This window comes from Taudactylus pleione, unplaced genomic scaffold, assembly GCF_031769625.1.
Source record: "Taudactylus pleione unplaced genomic scaffold, aTauple2 ptg000041l, whole genome shotgun sequence".
In the NCBI taxonomy this organism is placed as follows: Eukaryota; Metazoa; Chordata; class Amphibia; order Anura; family Myobatrachidae; genus Taudactylus; species Taudactylus pleione.
The window spans coordinates 44,217,607-44,243,483 of NW_028284443.1; the positions used below are offsets into that span (position 1 = coordinate 44,217,607).

The 25,877-nt window shown below is 41.6% G+C and overlaps 1 protein-coding gene across 1 annotated transcript in view; it reads left to right on the plus strand.

The window, feature by feature from the left end:
- The window catches only part of MYO16 (myosin XVI), a 309,776-nt gene extending 290,906 nt beyond the window's left edge, over nt 1-18,870 (plus strand). The window contains exon 34 of the mRNA XM_088458316.1: nt 16,375-18,870. Within this exon, the coding sequence (XP_088314442.1) occupies nt 16,375-16,527 (153 nt within the window). The 3' untranslated portion in view covers nt 16,528-18,870. The remainder of the gene's footprint in view (nt 1-16,374) is intronic.
- Nucleotides 18,871-25,877: the final 7,007 nt, after the last annotated feature.

The following is a 25,877-nucleotide window of genomic DNA, read 5'->3' on the forward strand; positions in this document are numbered from 1 at the left end:
TGCCTCACAAACTGGGCCGACACATCACCATTTTGTGAAATGGCCCCCCTCCTCTCCCCTAAATGTCTGCAGACTTACTCACCCAACATATGTAGCAACACTGCATTCAAAGACACAGGACCAGATCTGCACATGCACTGTGTGGCTCCTGCACATGTACAGATCAAAAATCATCAGCCACTTGCGGCCGATATCTCCTGAGCATCCACCTCTGAATCAGTTCCATTATGTTGGATACACGCAGCGGTGAAAATAAAATCCATCCTAATTTACAATTGACAATGAGCTCCAATCCTACAGTGTGGTCATAAGTGTTCATATAGAGATGAAAATTTACCACAAGTTTGCCTATGTCTGGCATGGCCTAAACAGGGCACATATGCACTGACAACCCAACAGCAGCAAGAACATTATTACAGAAGCAATGATAATATTAACATTAATTATGCAAAGTAAAGTAATGCTGATGCATACTCATTTCCAGGATTAATTATAAATTTGTAACAGCTTAATAGGCACGTAATAGGCATGAAAAACGGTATCTGAGAAGCTGGGCGATGGAGTGGGTCCATCAAACCTTCAACTCCAACTCGTCTGTTTTACCACTGTCGGACTGCGACTCTTTCATAAATGACAAAAAGTATATTAATGTATATTACTGTAGTTAGTAATAACAAATTTACTGTAGTAAAATGTTAGCACAAGGCATATTAATCACCACCACGTAAATTATCATTTTACTTAGATTGATTGGACAGAAATTATAGAATATATAAAATTACCACCAATAGACCATGATAATGCACAAGCTGTCCTCAAACAAGCTTTTTATAATTACATTACCATAATGCTTTCCTATAAATATTTTCATCTTTTCAACAGAACAACCACTGCTGTGCTGTTTTGTCTTTCTTGGTTTGGTTTCACTTTAAGTTGCAAAAACACTCTACTGCATTATAAGACATAGCCATGGCTGCTCATTATTTATCACCTACAAACTTATAAAAAAAACACCAAGGAATTTCCTAATTCAAGAATAAAATTCACACATTATGTAAAAGTCCAGTCCCTAATGAAAGTTAGTGTCTATTGGGAGGAGTGTTAATTCTACATCTGGATGTGTTCTTCTTACCAAATGAGATGATTGGGGTTTATGTACTAATAATCGCAGACCAGCCGCGATTATTATGTACCTAACTCGTTAGGGATATTTTCACTTTCAATAAAAATATCCCGGTTATGTACTAGGGGGAACTCGCAGGGACAGCGGTTGCTGTAATTGCTGTCCCTGCGAGTTATATCCCCGGCATTTAGGAGAAGTCTTTCACATAAGTGAAAGGCTTCTCCCGAGGAAGCTGACACTGCGCACACACACAGTGTCAGCTTCTGGAGCCAATCGGGGGCTGCGGTGGAGTAATCAAAAGATCTCTCTCCTGCCGCTGGAGCCCCCATAGGCAAACAGTAGTTTACACCATCTGAAGATGATAAACTACCTGGGCTAAACTTCGAAAAGCTTAGCTTTTTATAGTTTAGTACATTGGGGTCAGACCATAGTCCCCATTGATAATAATGGGGACCGCAATCTGCAGCGCTAATTAGCACTTTGCCTGAGATTTCTGTGAAATTTCTGTGATATCCCCTGCATTGTGCTATTAATACATAGCAACAATACATAAAATTATTCAGAAACTACAGTTTCTGCATATTTTCATGTAAAAATCAGCTTGAAACAGAGGCCCCTTAATGACTGTAGTCATTTCAGAGGAACATTCCAAACCAGTTAGGGCTTTTCCGGACAATCTTTTCTGCTGAACAGAGGGTAAATCCATGGTTGAGCACAGGTGGTTAAATCAAATTGACTGACGTACTAATTAAGTCACCTGTGGGCAAGCACATATATCCTTAAAACCTGAACTGTTGGGGTTCTTTGAGGACCGCATTTGGGAACCTCTGGCTTATGATTTTACCTAATTGTTATATTACAAACAAAACTATATCAGTTCCATACTTCAGTACTACAAAAAAAGTTTAAGCACCCTCTCTAGCTTTTATACTTTATGCTACGGTATCTGGTGTTTCCACTGAGCTTGCAGATGTCTGATAAGGTATATTTAGGGTAAGTCAGAGCTGGGATCAGGGGCAAATAAAGTGAAGATTTTTTTTTTTTGCCATGATATGGTCAAATTTTGACTTCATTTAACCATATAAATAAAAATTATTCCTTCTTAAACTCTACATGGGAAATAAAATGGAGAAAAACTACAGCTTTCGTAAATAAACAAATGTTCCACATCGTGTAGCTGTTGCCATAATGCTTGATGAAACATTCATTATATTTACTGTACTGATGGGTGCTTCAAAGGTTTCCATATATCTTCAGGCACCTTCTTTAATGCATGAAGTAACTCTCTTTAGAGTCATTTCTCTGATGTTTATTTTATACCTGCTTAATTAATGTAACAGAATGTGCTCTAATTATGGTATCTTGGCATGATTAGGAACATATATTTTGTTAAATCCAGAGACTAGGCAAAAACAAGAGCATTCCTGCTAATTTCATTCACAAGAATCTTCTTCACAAATGGCAATACACATGATGGTCTTATTTGGATTTCTAGAAGCAGTTTTCTATTTCATTGTACATTTGAACTACATACTGTAAGCATTAATTTTTTCCTAGTTTTATTACATGATGCTTCATTACTTTTCAAAATATAATGGATATACAGTATATATATTATTATAGTTTAGTCGCTTTAATATTTGCTTTGAAAATGTGTTTTCCAAGTTTCTTATATTGCTTTTATATCTAAATTCTGGGTCTGACCCGGATGTTGGAACCGCGTTCCAATCTGGTTCAGACCCGGAATTTTCCCGGCGCCGACCTAGGATATTCCTGAGTTGGCGCCGTTCACACCGGAAGTGACCCGGCTTTTCCAGCATTGAAGTGGACGCTGACGTCATCTCCAAATGCCAAGTGAAGCCGGCCAATCAGCAGGCATGCGGCACAATCCAGGTCATCGTGACCCGGATCGCGCCGTTTACACTGCAGGGTTCACTGGTTACTCCCATGTTAAACCCTGCAAGTTACCTGGGTTGGATTACCGGGTCACTCCACCCGGGAATACAACCCTGTCCCCTTTTACACCAAGGAGCTACCCAGGTTAACCCGGTTAGTTCTGGTGTAAAAGGGGTATAAGATTAATGGTGCCTCTTTAGAAATGAAATTCAATATAAAAACAATATTGATGTCTGAAAAGTAAATATATTGTATGTAAACATATTGTAAAGTGATTATTTAGCATGGGGAGCAACTACAAATGTGTCCCTGTCTTCCATGTTCTTGAGCACCTTAGCTAAGAAACATAGAATTTGATGACAGATAAGAACCTTGAGGTCAATTCAAGTCTGCTCTTTGTATGTGTGGTTGTATATAGTTTTATGGAGTGTTTTTCTTTTCTTATATTTCATTTTTAAATAGGCTGCAATATGTTCTCCAATGTGTCCTTTAATTAGTGGTGAGACCCAAACACAGCTGATGGGAGAATTTGCCATGGATCTATCACCTTTTCTATAAATGTTCCTAATGGTACCTTTCAGTCTTCCTTCTTGTCTCCTTATTCTAGATATCATATTATGTATAAAATGCTGCCTCCCTGAACTCTGTTAATGCTTTTAATACAGACCCTGGTGTTTGGGATCCTCCATTACAGTATTAAGTGGACCAGTTACAGATGGAGAAAAGGTCAAGAGATATTGAATGTTATTTACCAAAGGACCTGCTGGGGGCTGGAGTTTCATGCAATTTTAATGGACATTCCTGGGTGGTGACTGGAAGGGTGGCTAATGGTGTCGGCCGCTAGCGGGTGTCAGCGACTGCATCTAAAGATGCAATTCCACGGACACCAGCGGCCAATGGATCTGTCGATAGTTGTCTTTGTATGCACATCAGTGGATTTGTGCTGTGGCTCAATTTGAGACACCCTCTGGCCACAGCAATACCGTGCAGGTGCAGTAGCTACTGTGACAAAAGTCACAGCTGCTACACTACTGCATGCACCTCTGAATCAGGTCTCAAGTGTGAAACCATGTGTGTGTCCTGCAAGAGACTGGGAGTGTTGAGTACCAGGCCAAACAGGAGAGCAACCTATGCCTGAAGAGAAGGACAAAGTCAATGAATAAAGAGATGAGTAAGGTTCCACAGAAATACAAGGACTGTGTCATTCAAGTATTCATTAGAATACTAGAGAAGAGTGGCAAGGGGCCTACTTGCCCAGTAGTTAGAAAGGAGCCCAGCAGTGAGGTAGTGCTCGGAATAGGGCCTAGGTGGTTATTTTAGACAGTGTTATTATTCTGCAAAGCTGTTGATCTTTAAGACTGATTTATGTTTAAAAAAATTCAGAATTTGACAGTTGGAGACGCATTTGTGCACTAAGGGGCCTATGTATCAAAGCTTGATGAGAGATAAAATTGTGAGATATAACAATATTGTTTTCAGTTTTCACAGATTTTTCATTATATTGGCCAAAGGCTGCAGCGAGTGACTGGCTAAGTGGCAGAGCTGCGGCACAAACACATGGCAGTTTAAAAAAGAATAGAGCACATCTAGGAAACATGGTGGCACTGCAGTGGCAGACAGGATGGCAATTTCATATAAACTATACAGTGCTATAGAATGTTTTCATTAATAATAAAACTAGATTAGAGGCCTGAGGTCAGCACATGTAAATGGAGGTGGAGATTGAGTGAATAATTGATTAGAAGAGCAGAGTCTATTTCATAGATAAAGATTTCTTTGCTTAAATTTTACCACCAATCAAATATTTTTTAAATCCTGCCTTATCACCAGTGTGACAAGTTGTCTAAAGAAATATCAGAAGACACATGTCTCATGACTGTCCAAAGTCAACATATCAATTCCAGAACTGGGGGTATATTTACTAAAGTGTGGGTTTTTAGAAGTGGAGTTGTTGCTCATAGCAACCAATCAGATTCTAGCTATGATCTTTTAGAAGGTGCTATATAAATGATCAGTAGAATCTGATTGTTTACTATGGGCAAAAATTACATTTCTAAAAACCCGCACTTTAGTAAATATACCCCTTGCCATCTATTTGACAGACACAACCAGCACGATGGCTGAGGAGTTTAAATCAAATGGAATCCTTGATGTTTATTAGTTCAGAAGGTGGATGCGCAGCTATAAGCTTCATGTTCGTCATGATGCATCAGAAGGTTATCAAGATAGCACATAAGAAATAAAGAAATACATGTGAATAACATTTGTGTAAATAAATATAGAAGCAAAAGAAATGATAATACAGCTCCAGTTTGTTGGTGATGGATTTAGGCCAGAGGTTCTCAAATGCGGTCCTCAAAGCACCCCAACAGTTCAGGTTTTAGAAATATCCATAGTTGAACACAAGTGGTTAAAACAAATTGACTGAGGTACTGATTACGTCACCTGTGGTCAAGCATGGATACATTTAAAACCTGGACCATTAGGGTGCCTTGAGAACTGAGTTCGGGAACCTCTGCACTAGGCAATAATATTTACCTGGTGTATTTCAATTTAAAATCCATATCTTAACAGCCACACGTCTGCTCTTATTTCTGTACTGTATGTATTTCTGCATGTATGTGTTCATATACTTTTGCACCTTCTAACTATATTTGCTGGGGATTTTTTAATATATGGTTTCCTGGCTGCTGGACCACTTTATGATTGGTTCTAGTGTGCAAATATGCGTAAAGTCACATAATATTTTGTTTGTTGGATCTGCATCAGTCTCAATAAACATTGCAATTTATAGGAAAAAGCTAATTACATTACAGTTAGTTGGCTTTTTTTAATTGTGTTTAAAACATTAATTCTAATTTTAAAATATCTAAATTATTTGCTTTCATTGGAAATATAATACAAAACACATTTAGTATTGCAATTGTCTTATATAACTGAAACTGATCAAAACAAAGAAGTCTTCTTTGGGTGCAGCAGCCTCAAACACAGTAAAATATTTTTTGGCCAAATAATAAACAATATAGTATACTACAATGATGGAAAGGTCCAGGTTCACATTAATGCAATTTTTTTAACACTGTGCCTGAACACACAACACAGTGTTTTATTTGAATATTTTTTAACAAATAACACAGTGTTCTCAAAGTGCTTGAACAAACAACACAGTGCCTCACAGCGCTCCTAGTAATGGCATCCTAATGGCTTTTTTTAACACAGTGTCTGAAGCACTGAACACACAACACAGTGCCTCATAGTACTCATAATGGCATTTTTTTAAATAACACAGTGTCCTTTTAACACAGTGCTCCTAATGGTATCTTTTAGTGCCTGAAAGTGACTTTTTTTAGCACAGTGTCTGGCCCTGAACACACAACACAGTGCCTCACAGTGCTGCAGCCCACAGTCCACACCCTCTCTCTCCAATCTGCTGTGTGAAATGGCACCTGATCACAAGGGACAGGATTTATATGTAATCCAAAAAATGTGAAATTCAGCACGAGGAAGATTACACTTTGTCTAATTTTTGGGATCCGAACTTGGCGGGAAGACCCGTGCTGGGACTTGGAATCACATGTTTCCCCTAAGTTCGGGTATGTTCGTATTCCAGGAATTTGAACCCGCACATTTCTACTCATTATACGCAGCTGCGAGCCGCCAGTCCTAGTAACAGAATGAGCTGTGAGGATGCGTTCCTGTCCTCTCTGAGGCAGTCCTTGCCACAGGCAATGAGGATCTGGCATCACGATCTTGTGACCGTCCCTAATGCCAAATGTCTCAGGGAGGAGTGGAGGAGCTGCCCTCTCCACACACTGCAGTTATCTGTTGTTGGGTGCGTAGACCTACTGTAGGTAAGTTAAGTAAAGAGATTTCAATCATTATCTGAATATATGGAATTAGGGGAATATATCTACACTCTGCTGTTTTGGGTATGGTACTTTAATAAAATTAATATGGATTATGTATGAAATTGCATACCTAGGGGCTCTATGTATATAGAAAGATGAGCAGTATATGACCCTTTTGAGTGAAAGTATTTGCCTAATTTACCTGATATGACCCCCAGATACCAACATGTATTACATGGTGTATTAAACTTAATTTTGTATTAATCCAATACCAACATTATATTAAATGGTGGTGACTGTGATGTTCTCTGTATTATATGGTGGTCACTGAGATGCTGTCTGCATTATATGGCACTACTGAAGCCCTGTGTGCGTTAAAGGGGCATGGTCTCTTTAACGACGTGCACATTCAGTACACGCAAAAGTCCCTAATTTGTATGGACAGATATAGATTTTTATTAAGTAAAACATTCTGAAAAAGCATTTCATTTATTAACATTTTTATAAACATAGTGTTGATTCTATAAGATCCCCAAACATACCTCAATACAACTAATATGTAAACTAAACCAACTCTGACCAGTACAAAGTAAAATACAGCACGCATTTAATCATGCATTCTAGGCCAACTCGACCTTCTTCAGTGTCACATTTGGTCACTGTACTTAAGGCAGAATGGCAAAACATAAAGCCTGCTGTTGTCCAGTAACTTGTGAACAGTTTACCAAGAAGGGTGTCTACACTAATCACTGGACGTGGTGGACCTATTAAGTACTGACGTCAATAAAAACTTGTTGATTTATTTGCTTTCAGTGTCCAATCACTTTTGTCTACATAGTGTAATAGTATAAGTGGGAGTTGAGCACCTGCAAGTAATCTGGCTCCTGACAGTTGCATATGCATCTTGCTTCTTGTCTGCATGGGATGCATTTTGTCACGTTTACATGCTTCTTTCAACCCACATTCTACCACCCGAAGAGCAAGGGATCGTAAGTTCCAAATGTGTCCCAATAGACATGGTAACAGGTGTTTGAAAAACGCAATTTGCAGTTGCAACCATGTGAACCCCATACACTGTACTACAGCACAAGCAATGAATGTAGCACTGATTTTTATTTTTTACTGTTGAATTCCTTCCGTTATTGTTATTGTTCCTACAATGCTACCATTTTATGTACAGAGAGTATTTATCATTTACATCCCTATGTTTTTTTGGAGTATGGGAGGAAATTAGAGGACCTGGAGGAAACCCACGGGGAAAACATACACACATCACACAGATAGGGCCCTGGTTGGGAATTGAACTCTTGAGCCCAGTGCTGTAGTGGCAGCATAGCTAACCATTGTGTCACCATGCTGTTCATGTAGCTTTTCCCCATGAGCAACCAGCTGCTTATTGCAGGATCTGCAAACAATGGGGATGAATGGAGCAATTTATACATAATTCACACAGTCAACTTGTGTAGACTATAATCAAACCAATGTGTACATGGCTGAGACTGTAGTTTTCCAATAACATTTCTTCAAATTTTGGCCTGCAGTCTATTTATTGATATACGTATGAGAATCATTCACATGGGTGACTCTGTAGCTGACAATGGGCACTCATTTCAGTGACACAGAACCTGGCTATATGGTGAAAAGTAGTACGTATTGTGTTCTTGGGGAACAACTCATTTATGAATGAAATAAATAGCTTATCATAATGAATATTAAGAGGACAGTGTAATGCAATCCTGTAGTACATGTAGGTCATAAAAGAATCACACAAGATCACTGCCAATTTAAGACCCCTATGTAATTTAATTTGAGGTGAAGGATATATTGTGATTTGGATTTTTTCAATTTCATTGTCTTAAATATATGTTTACAGCCCTATGAGAAAAAGTATATCATAAATGGGAATACATATACTATTATAAAGTACTAACATATTCGGTTTTACCCAATTTGGGCTTTGTAGAGATAGCACATTTGCATGGTGAAAATAATACTGTAATACATCTTTCTATCTATAAAGCAATGCTGCTGTAATAAAATTACAGTCCCTGCACAGCACACGTATGTGCACTGTGCACTGCTTTAGAACATTGGCCCTCATTCAGAGGCGCTCGCAAGAAGCGACCGCTCGTTCTGAATGAGGGCGGCCGCTTGTATTTTTTAGTGCGGCCTCCTGGTCGCTAGCTCCTGGTCACTAGCTAAGCTGTGAGTTACCACCCACAGCTTTAGCGACCGACCAGGTTGATGGTCGCGATGGTCAAGACGAGACCCTAAGGGAGTTTCCAGCTCTGATCGAGCAGGAAGCTCCCCACTGACATCACTGCTGATGTCGGTGCGGCCGCCCACAAAACGGCAGGCGTTCCGGCTCCGGGGCTTGCGTACGCACAGTGCAGCCGCTGCGCGTGTGCAGGGCCTTAACATCGACCCAGTTGCGAGCGCTCAGTGCTTGCGACCTGATCTAAATGAGACCCATAGTCTCATGTTATCAAAAACTGGGTCTTGGTATTGTTTTCTTAGGGACAATGACTTACTACATTTTTTTCTGTTTCTGTGATCCACTCCCCAGTTATTATAGCCAATATAAAACACATTCTTGTTAAGGGTTAAAAAAAATGAAGAAAGCAGGCGCAAATGGAGGAGGTGAGAATAAGGCCTAACGAGATCCCAGGGGCATATAATGACTGTCAGCACAGAGAGGAAATACATATTCTGTCCTAACCTCAACTGAGTTTATACCTTGTACACCTGTCACTAAGCACAATTAAAGGTTATTGATCTTTTACGTGAGTCAGTAAAAATGAATATGACCAGAACCATCTAAGGAGCAGCATCTACTGTAGAATAATACTTACCAAGTAACAACATTAGATCATGAGAAGGATCATCAGACGTGTTAATCCCTTCAGTAAATGAGATTATGAGGTACAAAGGAGACATTCAAGAAGCAAACAAAACAATGTGTCGGTTACTTTACTTATAACATGACATGATGTATGCAGTGTATTACAAGCCATATGAGTAACAAATTTGGTGCAGACATTCATGTATAAAAGAAACACGATCACTGCCCTATAGAGAATACAATCTAATTACAGTAGGTAAATGGATGCATTCACAGATAGATAAAGTATTTACAAAGTGCTGATAACAGGTTAAGGTATATTACTTTTTCCAGTACACAGGGCCTGATTCACAATTCTGCTTATACGCATGCACCGCAGTTGCTAATATCAGCAGTGCTATTTAAATGTTTGTATTAGGGGTGAGCGGGTTCGGATTTCTGAAATCCGAACCCCCCCGGGCCCCCCCGATCCGAGTCCGATCCGAATCAGGCTCGACTTTTCCCGCCTGACTCGGATCTGAAATCGAGGCAAAACGTCATCATCCCGCCTTCCGAGTCTCGCGGGTTTTGGATCCTATATAAGGTACCCGCGTCGGCGCCATTTTCTCACTCGGCTGTGGACAGTGAAGAGGGAGGGTGGGAGTTAGGGCTGTGTAGTGTAGTGTAGTGCTGCTGTTGTCCACTACTTCAAAGTCCATAGGGGCTGGCTGTGTTGTGCTGTGCTGCTGTTGTTAATAGGGGCTGTGTCCACTACTTCAAAGTCCATAGGGGCTGGCTGGACTGTGTTGTGCAGTCAGTTCTCCATAGGGGCTGTGTCCACTCCAAAGTCCTGTGCAGTGTCCCAGTCCTAAAGGGGTGCTGTAGTGTTGTCCAGGGGGTGCTCTGTCCATCAGGGGTGCTCCCCCCAAGTGCTAAAAAAATAATATATTTTCTGTGTTTGTGAATTGTGTGCGCAGTAGCCGCACGTGCATCAACAAAGTAGTGCCAAGCGTGTGCCTGTGTCATAAGTAAAGGGCCGGCTGGCTTGACCGTTAAGGGTGCTGTAACCCCCGAAAGTACACTCCAGTCCAAACCAAAAAAAAAATTATTTTCTGTGTTTGTGAATTGTGTGCGCAGTAGCCGCACGTGCATCAACAAAGTAGTGCCAAGCGTGCGCCTGTGTCATAAGTAAAGGGCCGGCTGGCTTGACCGTTAAGGGTGCTGTAACCCCCGAAAGTACACTCCAGTCCAAACCAAAAAATAAATAATTTTCTGTGTTTGTGAATTGTGTGCGCAGTAGCCGCACGTGCATCAACAAAGTAGTGCCAAGCGTGCGCCTGTGTCATAAGTAAAGGGCCGGCTGGCTTGACCGTTAAAGGGTGCTGTAACCCCCAAAGTACACTCCAGTCTAAACCAAAAAAAAAATATTTTCTGTGTTTGTGAATTGTGTGCGCAGTAGCCGCATGTGCATCAACAAAGTAGTGCCAAGCGTGCGCCTGTGTCATAAGTAAAGGGCTGGCTGGCTTGACCGTTAAAGGGTGCTGTAACCCCCAAAGTACACTCCAGTCCAAACCAAAAAAAAAATAATTTTCTGTGTTTGTGAATTGTGTGCGCAGTAGCCGCACGTGCATCAACAAAGTAGTGCCAAGCGTGCGCCTGTGTCATAAGTAAAGGGCCGGCTGGCTTGACCGTTAAAGGGTGCTGTAACCCCCGAAAGTACACTCCAGTCCAAACCAAAAAAAAAATTATTTTCTGTGTTTGTGAATTGTGTGCGCAGTAGCCGCACGTGCATCAACAAAGTAGTGCCAAGCGTGTGCCTGTGTCATAAGTAAAGGGCCGGCTGGCTTGACCGTTAAAGGGTGCTGTAACCCCCGAAAGTACACTCCAGTCCAAACCAAAAAAAAAATAATTTTCTGTGTTTGTGAATTGTGTGCGCAGTAGCCGCACGTGCATCAACAAAGTAGTGCCAAGCGTGCGCCTGTGTCATAAGTAAAGGGCCGGCTGGCTTGACCGTTAAAGGGTGCTGTAACCCCCAAAGTACACTCCAGTCCAAACCAAAAAAAAAATAATTTTCTGTGTTTGTGAATTGTGTGCGCAGTAGCCGCACGTGCATCAACAAAGTAGTCCCAAGCGTGCGCCTGTGTCATAAGTAAAGGGCCGGCTGGCTTGACCGTTAAAGGGTTCTGTAACCCCCAAAGTACACTCCAAACCAAAAAAATATATATTTTCTGTGTTTGTGACTTGTGTGCACTGTGGCTGCACGTGCATCAACAAAGGAGCAGCGCCAAGCGTGCGCCTGTGTCCCATAAGTAAAGAGCCGGCTGGCTCATTTCTTAAAGGGTGGTGTAACCCACAAAGTGCACTACTCTCCAGCAAAAATAAAAAAATATTTTCTGTGTTTGTGTGCGCTTTAGCCGCACGTATATATATATCAATATAACATAAATGGAGGACCAAACTTTCTCCGATAAAAATAAAATAGGGAAAGATCAAGAACCACTTCCTCCTAGTGCTGTTGCTGCTGCTGGGAGTTGTTCATCATCCCAGAGAGGAAGTAGGAACATCACTACTTTTACTAAACAATTGACCCTCCAACAGTCCCTAGCGATGAGGATGAAGTACGACAGCAGTCATCCTGAAGCAAAACGTATAACTGAGGCCTTGACTGCTATGTTGGTGTTAGACGTGCGTCCGGTATCCGCCATTAGTGCAGTGGGATTTAGACAATTGATGGAGGTAGTGTGTCCTCGGTTCCAAATCCCGTCTAGATTCCACCTGCATCCTCAAAGCAGCAGCGACAAGCGTGCGTCTGTCTGTTAAAGGGTGGTGACACCCTCAAAGTGTGCTACACAAACAATTAAAATATTGTTCTTTTTTTTTCTGTCTTTGTGAATTGTGTGGGCTGTAGCCGCACCTGCATCCTTAAAGCAGCAGCGACAAGCGTGCGTCTGTCTGTTAAAGGGTGGTGACACCCTCACAGTGTGCTACACAAACAATTAAAATATTGTTCTTTTTTTTTCGGTCTTTGTGAAATGTGTGGGCTGTAGCCGCACCTGCATCCTTAAAGCAGCAGCGACAAGCGTGCGTCTGTCTGTTAAAGGGTGGTGACACCCTCAAAGTGTGCTAAACAAACAATAAAAATATTCTTCTTCTTTTTTCTGTCTATGTGAATTGTGTGGGCTGTAGCCGCACCTGCATCCTTAAAGCAGCAGCGACAAGCGTGCGTCTGTCTGTTAAAGGGTGGTGACACCTCAAAGTGTTCTACACAAACAATTAAAATATTGTTCTTTTTTTTCCGGTCTTTGTGAAATGTGTGGGCTGTAGCCGCACCTGCATCCTTAAAGCAGCAGCGACAAGCGTGCGTCTGTCTGTTAAAGGGTGGTGTAACTCTCAAAATGCTCCAAAAAATAAAAAACTATTTTTTTAATGTGTTTGTGACTTGTGTGCGATGTAGCCGCACTTGCATCCTCAAAGCAGCAGCGACAAGCGTGCGTCTGTCTGTTAAAGGGTGGTGACACCCTCAAAGTGTGCTACACAAACAATAAAAATATTCTTCTTTTTTCTGTCTTTGTGAATTGTGTGGGCTGTAGCCGCACCTGCATCCTTAAAGCAGCAGCGACAAGCGTGCGTCTGTCTGTTAAAGGGTGGTGACACCCTCAAAGTGTGCTACACAAACAATTAAAATATTGTTCTTTTTTTTTTGGTCTTTGTGAAATGTGTGGGCTGTAGCCGCACCTGCATCCTTAAAGCAGCAGCGACAAGCGTGCGTCTGTCTGTTAAAGGGTGGTGACACCCTCAAAGTGTGCTACACAAACAATAAAAATATTCTTTTTTTTTTTCTGTCTTTGTGAATTGTGTGGGCTGTAGCCGCACTTGAATCCTCAAAGCAGCAGCGACAAGCGTGCGTCTGTCTGTTAAAGGATTACAGCATCCAAGTAGGCATGTCAGACAGTCCGTACCTGTACTGGCAGGAAAAAGAAGCAATTTGGAGGTCCCTGTACAAACTGGCTCTATTTTACCTGAGTTGCCCCCCCTCCAGTGTGTACTCCGAAAGAATGTTTAGTGCAGCCGGGAACCTTGTCAGCGAAAGGCGTAGGAGGTTGCTTCCACAAAATGTGGAGAAGATGATGTTCATAAAATGAATTATCAACTCTTCCAGGGAGACCAGCCTCCAGAACGTACAGAGGGACCTGTGGTTCCAGCAGGGACGAATTAATACTCTGTGAGGATGAGGATGTACACACTGAAGAGGGTGAGGAATCGGTGGATGAGGAGGATGAGGATGACATCTTGCCTCCGTAGAGCCAGTTTGTGCAGGGACAGATAAATTGCCAGCTTGTTTTGTGGGGGCCCAAACGAACCAATCATTTCAGCCACAGTTGTGTGGCAGACCCTGGCGCTGAAATGATTGGTTTGTTAAAGTGTGCATGTCCTGTTTATACAACATAAGGGTGGGTGGGAGGGCCCAAGGACAATTCCATCTTGCACCTCTTTTTTTTCTTTGCATTATGTACAGTTTGGGGCCTAGTTTTTCAATGCCATCCTGTCTGCCACTGCAGTTTCACGCCTAGATGGGTCACGTGTTTGTGCCGCCCACTCGTGTCGCTTAGCATAGTCATCCAGCTACCTCGGTGCAACCTTTTGGACATAAAAACACTATTGTGAGGTGTGAGGTATTCAGAATAGACTGGAAATGAGTGGAAATTAAGGTTATTGAGGTTAATAATAGCATAGGAGCAGAAAAACCTACAAATTCTGTGATTTTAGCTGTTTTTATGCTTTTTTTCAAAAAAATACAGATCCAAAACACAAAACCCAGAACCCAAAACACGGAAGGGTGGTTTTGGCAAAACCAATCCAGATCCAAAACACGAAGAAAGATCCAGATCCAAAACCAAAACACAAAACACGAAAAGTGGCCGGTGCACACCCCTAGTTTGCATTCACATTGCGATCGCAGGCAGACATAAGGACGCCCACTTCCCCTTACTCGCTTCCGTATATTCGGTAACATCGAGTAACATCGGACCCATATGCACACTTGCACAAGCCCTGACCTTACTCAGAAATTGCTAACAGCCACGTATGCTATCAGAGCTATGGCTGCTTATGGCCACGCAGTGGATAATTTATGCACGCCTCTGCAACTGCGTTGCAACGCACTGGCACACATGTGTTCATCCGATCACAGCCCCATCACCACCCACAAATGGCACTTCCTGTCAATCACTCTGCTCTGGGTCTGCGTGGCCTCTGCAATCGCAGTTCCAAACGCAATTACTAGTTCGCGCACGCACACTGCAATGCATACGCATGCACAGTACGCAACAATCGACCGATTGCATGCATATAAGCAACTGCGTTCCTTGCTGAATCAGGCCACAGTTTTGTTCATAAGTTTCTCCCTGCAACAAGACTTTTTTTTATGTATAGATGAGAAGGTTTGTCCAAGCAAATACCGTATATACTCGAGTATAAGCCGAGTTTTTCAGCACATTTTTTGTGCTGAAAAAGTACCCCCTCGGCTTATACTCGAGTGAAGTGTAGCGCTGACCGGACGGAGTTCGGACAGCGCTACACAGCACAAACACGCAGTCTGTCAGAGTCTCAGCGGCTGCTGCTGCTCCCACTGCGGGAGCCATCTTCCGGCTCCCGCAGTGGGTAATGGGAGACACGTCGTCATGACGGCGTCTCTCCCATGCAAAGCGGCCGGACGAGCGGATAGCGGCGGGACCAGGAGCAGGATTTTTTTTTTTTATTATTATCACATCTCTCTCTACTGGGGGGGGACTACATGGGGCGATTACTACAGGGGGCGATTACTACAGGGGGCACTACCAGGGGGCCATTACTACAGGGGGCACTAAAAGGGGGGATTACCACTGGGGGAACTACCAGGGGAGGATTACTACAGGGGGCACTACCAGGGGGGGATTACTACAGGGGGCACTAAAAGGGGGGATTACCACTGGGGGTACTACCAGGGGGGATTACTACAGGGGGCACTACCAGGGGGGGATTACTACAGGGGGAACTACCAGGGGGGGATTACTACAGGGGGCACTACCAGGGGGGGATTACTACTGGAGGCACTGAAAGGGGGGATTACCACTGGAGGCACTGAAAGGGGGGATTACCACTGGGTGCACTACCAGGAGGGATTACTACTGGGCGCATAACCAGGGGGAATTACTACTGGGGGCACTACCAGCTGCTGCCATTTCCCACACTAGGCTTATACTCGAGTCAATAAGTTTTCCCAGTTTCTTTGGGTAAAAGTAGGTACCTCGGCTTATATTCGGGTCGGCTTATACTCAAGTATATACGGTAGTCCTTTCTGTCAACCTCTCCATTGATAACTCTCTTTACCCAATGATGTCCAGTTTACAGTACAATGCCAACATTACCCTGGAATTTAAATGGATATATGAGAGTATGGTACATGATATCTTAGTAACACAGAAGAATATGGGGTCTATTTACTAAGCAGTATTAGGAGACAAAGTGATAAGGTGCCAGCCAATCAGCTCCCAACTATAATTTTTCAAACACAGCCTGTGAGGTGGCAGTTAGGAGCTGATTGGCTGGCACCTTATCACTTTTCACTCTGTCTCCTAACACTGCTTAGTAAATAGACCCCTAAGTGATGCTTGTGAGAAAAACTAAACTCAATTTTTCTTCTGCAGGTTATTCAACAGTTAAGGTTGTCAGAGAACGAGAGTGCTGCGTTACAAGAGCTAATGGACTGGCGACGAAAGCTGTGTGAAGAGGGTGGAGACTGGCAGAAAGACTTAGCACAGACTGAACAGAGAAATACTGCCCCCACTCAATCCTCTTAGATGGAGTATAGAGATTAAAGCTGCCACCTCCTCCAACAAAGATGCTCTTTTGCTGCCAGGTTCTTATCCGTGTAATATCTTCTATTTAACAAAGACTATTCAATGGATATATTATACAGTGTTTTTAAATCAATGAAACAATCAACAAAAATGGAACGCATGAGTAATTATTTCATTGTCTCTGTGTTAACGTGTGATCAATGTTATTATATATGATTATAATCTCTGTACATTTTGTCTTGGGTATCCCCTGAAGTGAGTAGTTTCCCGGGAAAATAACAGTAAAGTGGATGGAATAACCACGTGATGGATAGTTATATATGGAATAATCCTCAGAAATTAGGGTGAAAGTGTGTAAAGATCATTTTTATATAGTGGATAATTTGGGTATGATACTATACAGAATGTAAATGTATATATTTTATGTGTGCACTTGTGTGTTTGTCTTTACTTATGTACACAGGATAAAAACTACAAAGCAGAATCCTATGCACTCTCAAAACTTAGCAATGGGGCAAATAACTTTTCTGTGACATTTACTCCTAGATAGTAAAAAGAATAATTTCACCTGTATACATCCCATACGTGTATCTTAAGCTGGGTACATATTAGACGATGTGTACCCAGCACAACATCGCCGGTGACGAGACCCTGGCATGCGCCAAGTGCATACACACTTGCTGATGCCTGGTCCGACGGGGGGAGGGATGTGTCATGCTGAATTCTCCAGCATGGCATCAAAAGCAACACCTGTCAGCCTTTCGCCAGGGCAGACAGGCAAAGTCGCTAGCAACCAGCGGGAGTGCGCATATCATGGGTACACACTAGACGGTGTACCCGGTATGTTGCTCTGATCCGCGGGATAATATGACATATCATCTAGTGTATACCCAGCATTAGGCTGATACGCTCGTTAGTTTTTCTACTATACTCTTAACCACTTCATGACTGTCATTTCCACCCATATATGACCAGTCCAATTTTCACATTTTCGAATTGTTAACGTTATATGAAGTCTGATATCATTATGGAGCCCAGGGGTAAATGTTTGTTACCCTCACTCTATGTTGCCATTGCCATCACACTTGAGTATAATATATAAGCACACAAGTCCTTTGCAAGTAGAAAGTGGGGACAATGTTGAAGTTAGGTGGACAAATATTGGGAGCCTAGCTCCTTTTGTGATATTTTGGGGTACCATAATTCTTATTTTTTTTTAACAATGGGAGGGACAGAGGGCTATCAAGCCTTGGAGAGAGATAAAGTGTAGAAGTTGCCCAAAGCAACCAATCAGCTTCTAACTGTCATTTTTCTAGCACAGTGAATATAAAATGCACACTTTTCTATTTACTAAATATGGTGATGCACTATTTTAGGCTACATTCATCTAAAATGCTAGAGAAAAGCCTTTTCTTGGCTTACTAAATGTTTGAATATAAAACTAAACTCATTTTTTTCTCAGTTAAGGGTATCATACAATAAGAGTGCTGCATTACACAGTCTAATTGACTGGAGATGAAAGTGAGGGCACTGGGTTTCCAGGCAAACTCCCTGTACTGGATATGGTGCTCCGGCAACTCCGCATTTTGAACATAGCACTTACAGCATATGTGGGAAGTAACTGAATCAAACAGGTCCATCACACTAAGTGGCTGTCGCCAGATCTTTTAATGACCACCATTATTTCCAACATTTATCTACTTTGAGTGAGCTACTCACCTTTTCACAAAAACAGAGATTATATAATATACAAGTATATTATATAATACAAAATACATTTCTATACATTATATATTATGGAGATGTTTTCATAGCAAATTATAAGTGGTTTTTAATTATGTCATCACTTCTGCATTCATGAGTTTCATGTTTGCATCTTAAGAATGCCATTCTTTCATTTGTACATATTGTAATATTAGCAATTACTGCAGATTTCCTTGGCCATAGAAACTTACAATAGGGACATCTTTTTCTGTCTAGATGTCTGTGCTAACTGCAAATACAAATGCAAAAATAAACACTGTAATCATTTACTGCCATATTTATCACTATTCCTAAATGGTGCTGTTGTTCTTCCTTGAAGATGCAGATAATAAATGCAAATAATAAATGTTGATACTCCCAATCTTGCTTTTCTTTTGTACATCAGTATCGGAATTACTTCCCCACATTAATTAATTAACAGTAAATATTTTGTTAGTGGATCTTTTCGGGATGCGGCCAATATCCTAGCGTGCGGAATGCCGGCACTTAGAATTCTGTCAGAGTCCCGGTCCCGGCTTTCCGACCTCTGGCACCCCGAAGGTAAGTAGCAGGGTTAGCTGGAGGGTTAGGGTTTAGGGTTAGGCACTAGGAGGAAGATTAGGGTTAGGCACTAAGGAGAGAGGGTTAGGTTTAGGGTGAGGGGAGGGGGAGGTTAGTTTTAGGCACTAGGGGTGGAGGTTAGGTTTAGGCATTGGGATGGGAGGGATAGGGATAGGGGTTAGTATACTGACCGACAGGAGTCGGTATCCTAACCCGTCAGGATTTTGACCGACAGAATCCCAAGCATCAGCATCTCGTAACCAATCCATCTTTCCAACTTCTGTAAGCAAAAAACTAACATATTTTCCAAGACATTAACAAGTTTCAAATATGTCTGCAATATACAGTAGCTAAATGCCGTGAGTACAACGAGGTTCAGTTCAGGTCAAGGGAGAATACTTTTAATTGCAAACCCTTTTTAGAAGTGATAGTCTTCCAAATAAGTTTCATTAGAATAGCTTTCTCCAGACAATACTCATTTTATTGTTTCATTTTATTAGTCCTTTTAGATTGCTGCCTGTACGCATTTTGCCTTGATGCTTTTACTAGAAATACCATTATATATCAGAAACCACTATTTTATTTATTGCTACATTATTCAAGTCTGCTCTGAAAAAAGCCCCAAATCAATAACTTTCCTGGAAGGAGTTTGTATAGTTTTAAAAAGCCCCAGATTAAATATTATCATTCTGTAATAAATATTGATTGAGCAATTAAATGTTCGGCATTTGCAAAAGCTGTTTTGGTTTGCGAGTCTCTATTTCAGAAATAATTAATTTCAAATAGTCAGGGTAATGATGTTATGTTTTTTGACCTTGGGTTTGACATTGCCATCTTGCTACAAAACATTATTTAGTAATATAATTAAACACTTCTTTAGTGGAAACACTATAAGCTACTGTAATGCCAAAGGTTTGCTACGCAAGTTCTCAAACTATTTATTCTGCAGTTTTTGGTTTCTTTCTTTTATAATACTGGTTCTAAATTTTACCAGCCACACATTGGCTACTGATCCTATTCTGATTAGCTGGTGTCACAGGTCTCACTGCAGCATATTATTAGTAAGTGTTTTTGTATTGGTTAAAAGTGTATTTACCTTGGTAAGATGACCTCCAAAGAGTGGTAAATGTCGGAGGTGTGGTACAGTGATATGCTTCATCATGCCTACAGGGATAATGATGTGATTTGCTGTATTATGCTGCAGGGGAGAGCCATGATAACATAGTTCTCAGCTAATCACCTAATCACATGCCACCCACACTTTACTAGAGACGTTGGTGAGTCCATTGGTGTTGTCTACTCTCTCCGGAGCCCACGACAACTCACCCTAATATGAAAGTCTCCCAGACATTCCATGAGAGTAAGCAAGTATGGAAAAGAATGCTCGTCAGACAACAGCCTAAACTCCCAGTTTAACTTTCTCTCCTAAGCAACTAAAAAGCTAACACCTAAGGTGCCCAGTATCACACAGCACGTTACAGGGAATATTTAATCATTCAGACCTGTCTCTCCCCCAGTGGAGCTTACAATCTGTACTCCCTGAAAAAAAAAAAAACAAAGTGGTCTTGGCACTAAACAAACACAAGATAATTTATCTATATATACAGTGTATATATATATATATATATATATATATATATATCTCAAACAAAATAGCCTAATTGCAGTCACCCTGTGATGTACAGATACTTTGGATCTAGGGGCAGGAAGAAGCACTGGAAGGGAGGGCCCTGCTTGTGAGAGAAAATCAAGGGAGAATTAGTGTTTTGATTAAATTATTGAAGCAAAGTATGTTGGGGGAGAGTCTCATAGACTATGCACACTAGGGTGAATTTTTATTTTTGTCAGAAGCCAATTAACCTACCAGTATGTTTTTGGAAGAAAATGGAGTACTTATTAGGAAACCAATTCAAGCACAGGGAGAATATACAATCTCCACACAGATAGGGCTCTTGCTTGAAGCAAACCCATGACCTCAGTGATGTGAGACAGCAATACTAATAATTGGACCAACTTTCTGCCCATAACTTTTGATTTAAAAAATGAATAAAGGAGAGGTTATTAAAGTAACAATATCTAGGTCTCCTTGGTCTTTTCTCCTTGGTTACTCACTGGAAGGTTTGGATAAATATGCTGACAAGCTCTGTATACACATTCTGAATGCAGCTAGTTGCTTGATTGTCCAGGAATTGCCCTGGAAATGCCCAGATCCTACTTCTCACCAACTGCTCCTCAATCAAATTTGGCACCTGTCATCCATGGAGAAAATCATTGCTTATGCCCTCATAGATTCCACTAGGTTCGGTGTGTTTGGTTTGTTTATAATAGCTCTATGCCCCTGCTGAGACCGTCCCTCTGACTTTTCAGACCTCTTACTTTTACAGTCTTACTGTAGGTCTTGTTTATACTACTGCTTTTTTTAAAGAGCTTTCCAATCCTCTTCACTAATCTTAAGCAAGAATCCCGATTAGGCCTTCTTTTTTAAAGTTAACCTCTAAAAAGGGATATATCCCCATTATCCTGTGTTTTAGCATATTATCTATTTGGAAGAAAATACAGGAGAGGGATCATAGACCATCACACCTTTATATGAGGCCATAGGAGTTTACGTGAGCCAACCCTGGTGGACTAATTATTTCACTCCATCAAGAAGACTCGGATAGATAAAGAATAGAGAATAAACTGATCTTCTTGGTGTAACCTGTCTTCCAAACTGCAACTACAGGTGAGCAGGTGTTACACTTTTGGTGGCACCACTGGGATCGAAAGCAGCACTCAGAGCCTGTTTACAACGCAGCTGCTGGCAACCATAATTAGCAGAGAGGCTTCAAGGCCTGGACTGCACAGTGTTCCTGACCAAACCATCATGGGGAAGAAACAGAAGTACAAGGACAAAGTCAGCCTTGATGCCCTTGCTGCATCTGCTGGGGGAGTTGGAGTCCACAAAGAAATTAAAAGTATGGACAAAGAGTACTACACTAGCAAGGAGTGTGTTGTGCAAGTTTGTGGAAATAAGTACCTCAGGAAGGAAAAATAAGAATAACGTTGGAGTATTGAATGTTGAGATAAAAGACACAGAGATTGTCTCTGTGGTGCCAGAGGAATGAAAGCAAAGGAAAAAAGGCAGAAAAGTAAATTTGGAAGCTCATGAAGCAGATATTGGTGAAAGAGAAAGTATGAGCACTAAATCCAAAAGAGAAAGCCCGCAAAATCTTTTGAAGGGAGAGGCTTATGAGAGTGTCTAAGAAAGGCCAGTAAACTCCACTGTTCCTGATTATTAGAACATCTGGGTGCATCAAAAAGGAAGAGACGCTTGCAGCAGTGAAATTAGAAGCTGCAGTAGCAGTAGAGCCAAAAGGAGAAAATTAAGATGTAGACAAGAGAGGAAAAATAATAAAAAGAAAAGGAAGTGTCCCAGATCAGCTAATGAAGAGACCAACAAGAAGATCTAGATAATCAGATTGCTGGGGTTGATTAAAAGGGGAAATAAAGTTGTTTAAACTGATTTCTGAAAGTTATTTGACCACTAATCCACTTGATCAGAAATAACACTGCATGAAATCTAGTCCAGGAAGTAGATTCACTATGTAACAATTTTGCTAAAGCCACAAATTATCAGTGGTTTTGACCAATTGCTTTAAAACAGCTTTAGGAATGAATACTAAACATGCCTGGTTTAGCCTTCATTCTTATTACCATTTTATACTACAGTATTGGTCAATTCACCGATGATCAGTGACTTTGACAACCTGATTTCCAGTAAATGTACACCCCGGTGTCAAACTGTTTTTTTTTTAAAACACATTGTAGAGTTGGATGCATCTCATGTTAAAAGCACAGGTATAAAATTGATTTGAAAACAAAAGGATGTAATTCCATAACTATTGTATATACAGAGCCTTAGCTATACATATTGGTGCTCTGTGCCAGAAAGAGTATTGCCTCCCACACCCAATATTTGTAATATAGAGATTATATGAATGCCAAAGGTGCTTGGGTAGAAGGGTGCGGCCTCAAGCCCCCCCCATTTTCATTACTCTGCGGGTGTGCCCAGCATAATGATAGATGCAAACATTGCATAGTACACAGAGTATGGTATTATAATGTAATATTGCAACGTGTCCTGAAATGCAATCGGTAGCATCAGGGCATCACACACTGCATGTGATTACATAACACATGATGTCAGAATATTATTAGACATAGCAAGTGTATATTATTGCAGAATAGTCAGGACATGAATCATTGGGGTAAATTTACTAAGTTTTGTGTTGGTCCCGATTTGATCTGTTTTTAAACATGGATAGTATTGATCTAAAACGGAAGTTTTTTTAAAAAGAAAAATCATGAATTTACCAAGCTCCCGTGTTTGGTAGGATCGTGTTACCCGATAGTATATTTGATTGATCCTGTCCGTGTTTAATTCCAAAGTTTCCTCCCCGAGTTTCCCTCCTGAACAAGCAGCCTCCACATATCAGAGAAATATGTGGAGGCTGCTTGTGTTAGTGTAATGTATTATTTAAAAATAAAAAAAAAGACGTAGGGTTCCCCCCCCCAAAAGACATAACCAGCCGCTGCTCACCCAGTCCTGATTCTTAAAAATATGGGAGGAAAAAAGTGTAGGGTTCCCCGATATTTAAGGAACCAGCACCTGGCTGCTGGCCAGTCTTGGTTTTAAAAATATGGGGGAAAAAATTGTGTAGGGTTCCCTCTATATTTAAAACCAGCACCGGACCAAAAGCTGACTGAAGTGTAATGCCATAGCCAGGGGACGCTATCACCGGGTCTGCCCAGCCAAAGCATTATAACCCCAAGCCGGGGATCTCAGGGGAGTTGGAGACCAGGGCCAACTCTAGGGGTGTTCGACCAGTGCAGTCGCACAGGGGCACCACCCGTAGAGGGCGCACCCCTCCCCAGCATCCCGATTTCAGCGGTACTGTACTGCTGTTCCACCCGTTGGCCGAAATGGCCCGCGGGTTGTCAAATCGGGAGGTTGGGTACGCCCACCGCTGCAGCCGTCCGGCGGTGGCGGACCCCTGGAGTGTGAATGGATGCAGCACGCATGAGCATGGCATCCATTCATTGACAGGAGAGGGCAGGGTTAAGCCCAGCCAGTGACAGAGGGCTGGGCTTTACCCCCAGCCTGACGTTATTTGGAGGCGTGCCATGCGGGCACTCCTCCAAATAACGTCACATAGGGGGTGTGGCCTATGGTAATTAAGCCACGTTCCCAATTTTGGTTACGCGCAATGCAATGGCGCCTAGTTCTGGGCCGGCACAGGGTGCTACGACCCCTGGAGCCGGCCCTGATGGGGACCTCCATGCTAAAACATACACAAATCACACTGATCTGTGTATGTTTCAGGGAAACTCACAGCTCAGGAGGTGGTCTATTTGCAACTTCTATTTGCCTGCAAAAATGGCCAAATAGAACAAAACGAATAATTGTAAATTCTCGTGTTATGCTGAAGTGAATGAAACGTACTTTCGAATTGAATCGATGGTGTATTCATTTCTATTGAAAAAAACAGCTGAATTTGCAGGACTAACACGGCCAAATTAACCCACCCCCAAATAAAAAAAAAACACTCGATTTTTACAATAGTAAATTTCCGTGTTGGTAAAAACCGATATTTACACCCGAGATTGCAATCTCAGACCAACACGAATCTTAGTAAATTTACCCCAATGTCTGTAATCTAGGGTAACACAGTGCAGGTACATGTCCCAATGAATATTATCACATAACTCAGTGTAGTTGCACTTACCATCCATGCAACCAGTCCTCTGTACCCCCCCCACCTGCAGCCCTTCGTCCGTGAACACCCCGATGAGCAACTCCATCCTGCATGTTATTTGCCTGCTGCTAGCTAGGACTCTGCTTCTCCACTGACACCTGGACGGATGTACGAGCCAGGCCCAACAAGCCCACTGCCACCAATCGATGGGTGTCCGAGCTGTGCCGCCCTGCCACCGATCGGAGGGGGGGGCGAGTGGTGCCGCCCTGCAACTGAAAACTGCCAGGTCATGTGGTACTCCACATTTACCATTTTGGAAAGGGTCTGAAACCAGTGTCAATTTATAATAAAGTTGATTTAAAAACAAAAAAAAACAAAGATCAGTAGGCAGAGTGACAGTTGAGGCTGTGGAGAGAGGAGAGCTGAGGGGAAGGCATTTCTCAGTGATAAGCAGCTGAAGAAATGAGCAGCTGTGGAAGAGAGAGAGAGAGACAGAGAAAACATAATAGGAGTGGCTGGGACTTGTAGTGCTACATCAAAAGCCAAGCTGAAGGTCCTTGGATGGAATGTCAAATCCTGATTCTGGCCCTCAGATTTGGCTAAAAGGGAGAAGTCCTGGATTTGAGAACTTCTCACAGGTCTGTTGAGTCTTACACAGCTCTCACACATATCACAAGATACACATTCATAGTAATAGAGTGATGCAGGTCCCAACTAGGAATCACAGACTTGTGCTATCACAGTGAAAGTGTTTATCATATTACCTGAAATATTGACCTGAGCCAGATGCAACAGTCCTCATATTAATATAAAAAGAAGTAAAAGTATAAATATAATGAGCACACTAGACAGCAACTCTCCAAATAAATATATGGAAACTGTTCACCCTGTATAGAGGAGATTAACAGTATTGTGATAAAGGAGAACAAAAATTAGTAAATCAATCACATACTAAAAGAAGGGCCAACATCAGTGAGCCAATTGCAAATAGTCTTGCAGTCAATAACTTATGTAGCAACAATCATCACCAAATCTAACATGTGCACCAACAATGGCCTGTCCTATTTACCTTGTAAGAATAGGGAGAACTGTTTCAGAACCAGTAAAACTATTACCCATTAGAAACAATCTTAAGTGAATATTTACTTACATCATTTTATATTTTTAAAACCATAAAGATTCATTGTTATATGGTATTACGGTATATATATTTCTGTTGATGTTTATACACTAAGGTAATGTGTTGGATAAAGTATTCCTAACCATGATAGTTCCAGCTTAACTTGTCCTGGTGACCATTTCCAAGCA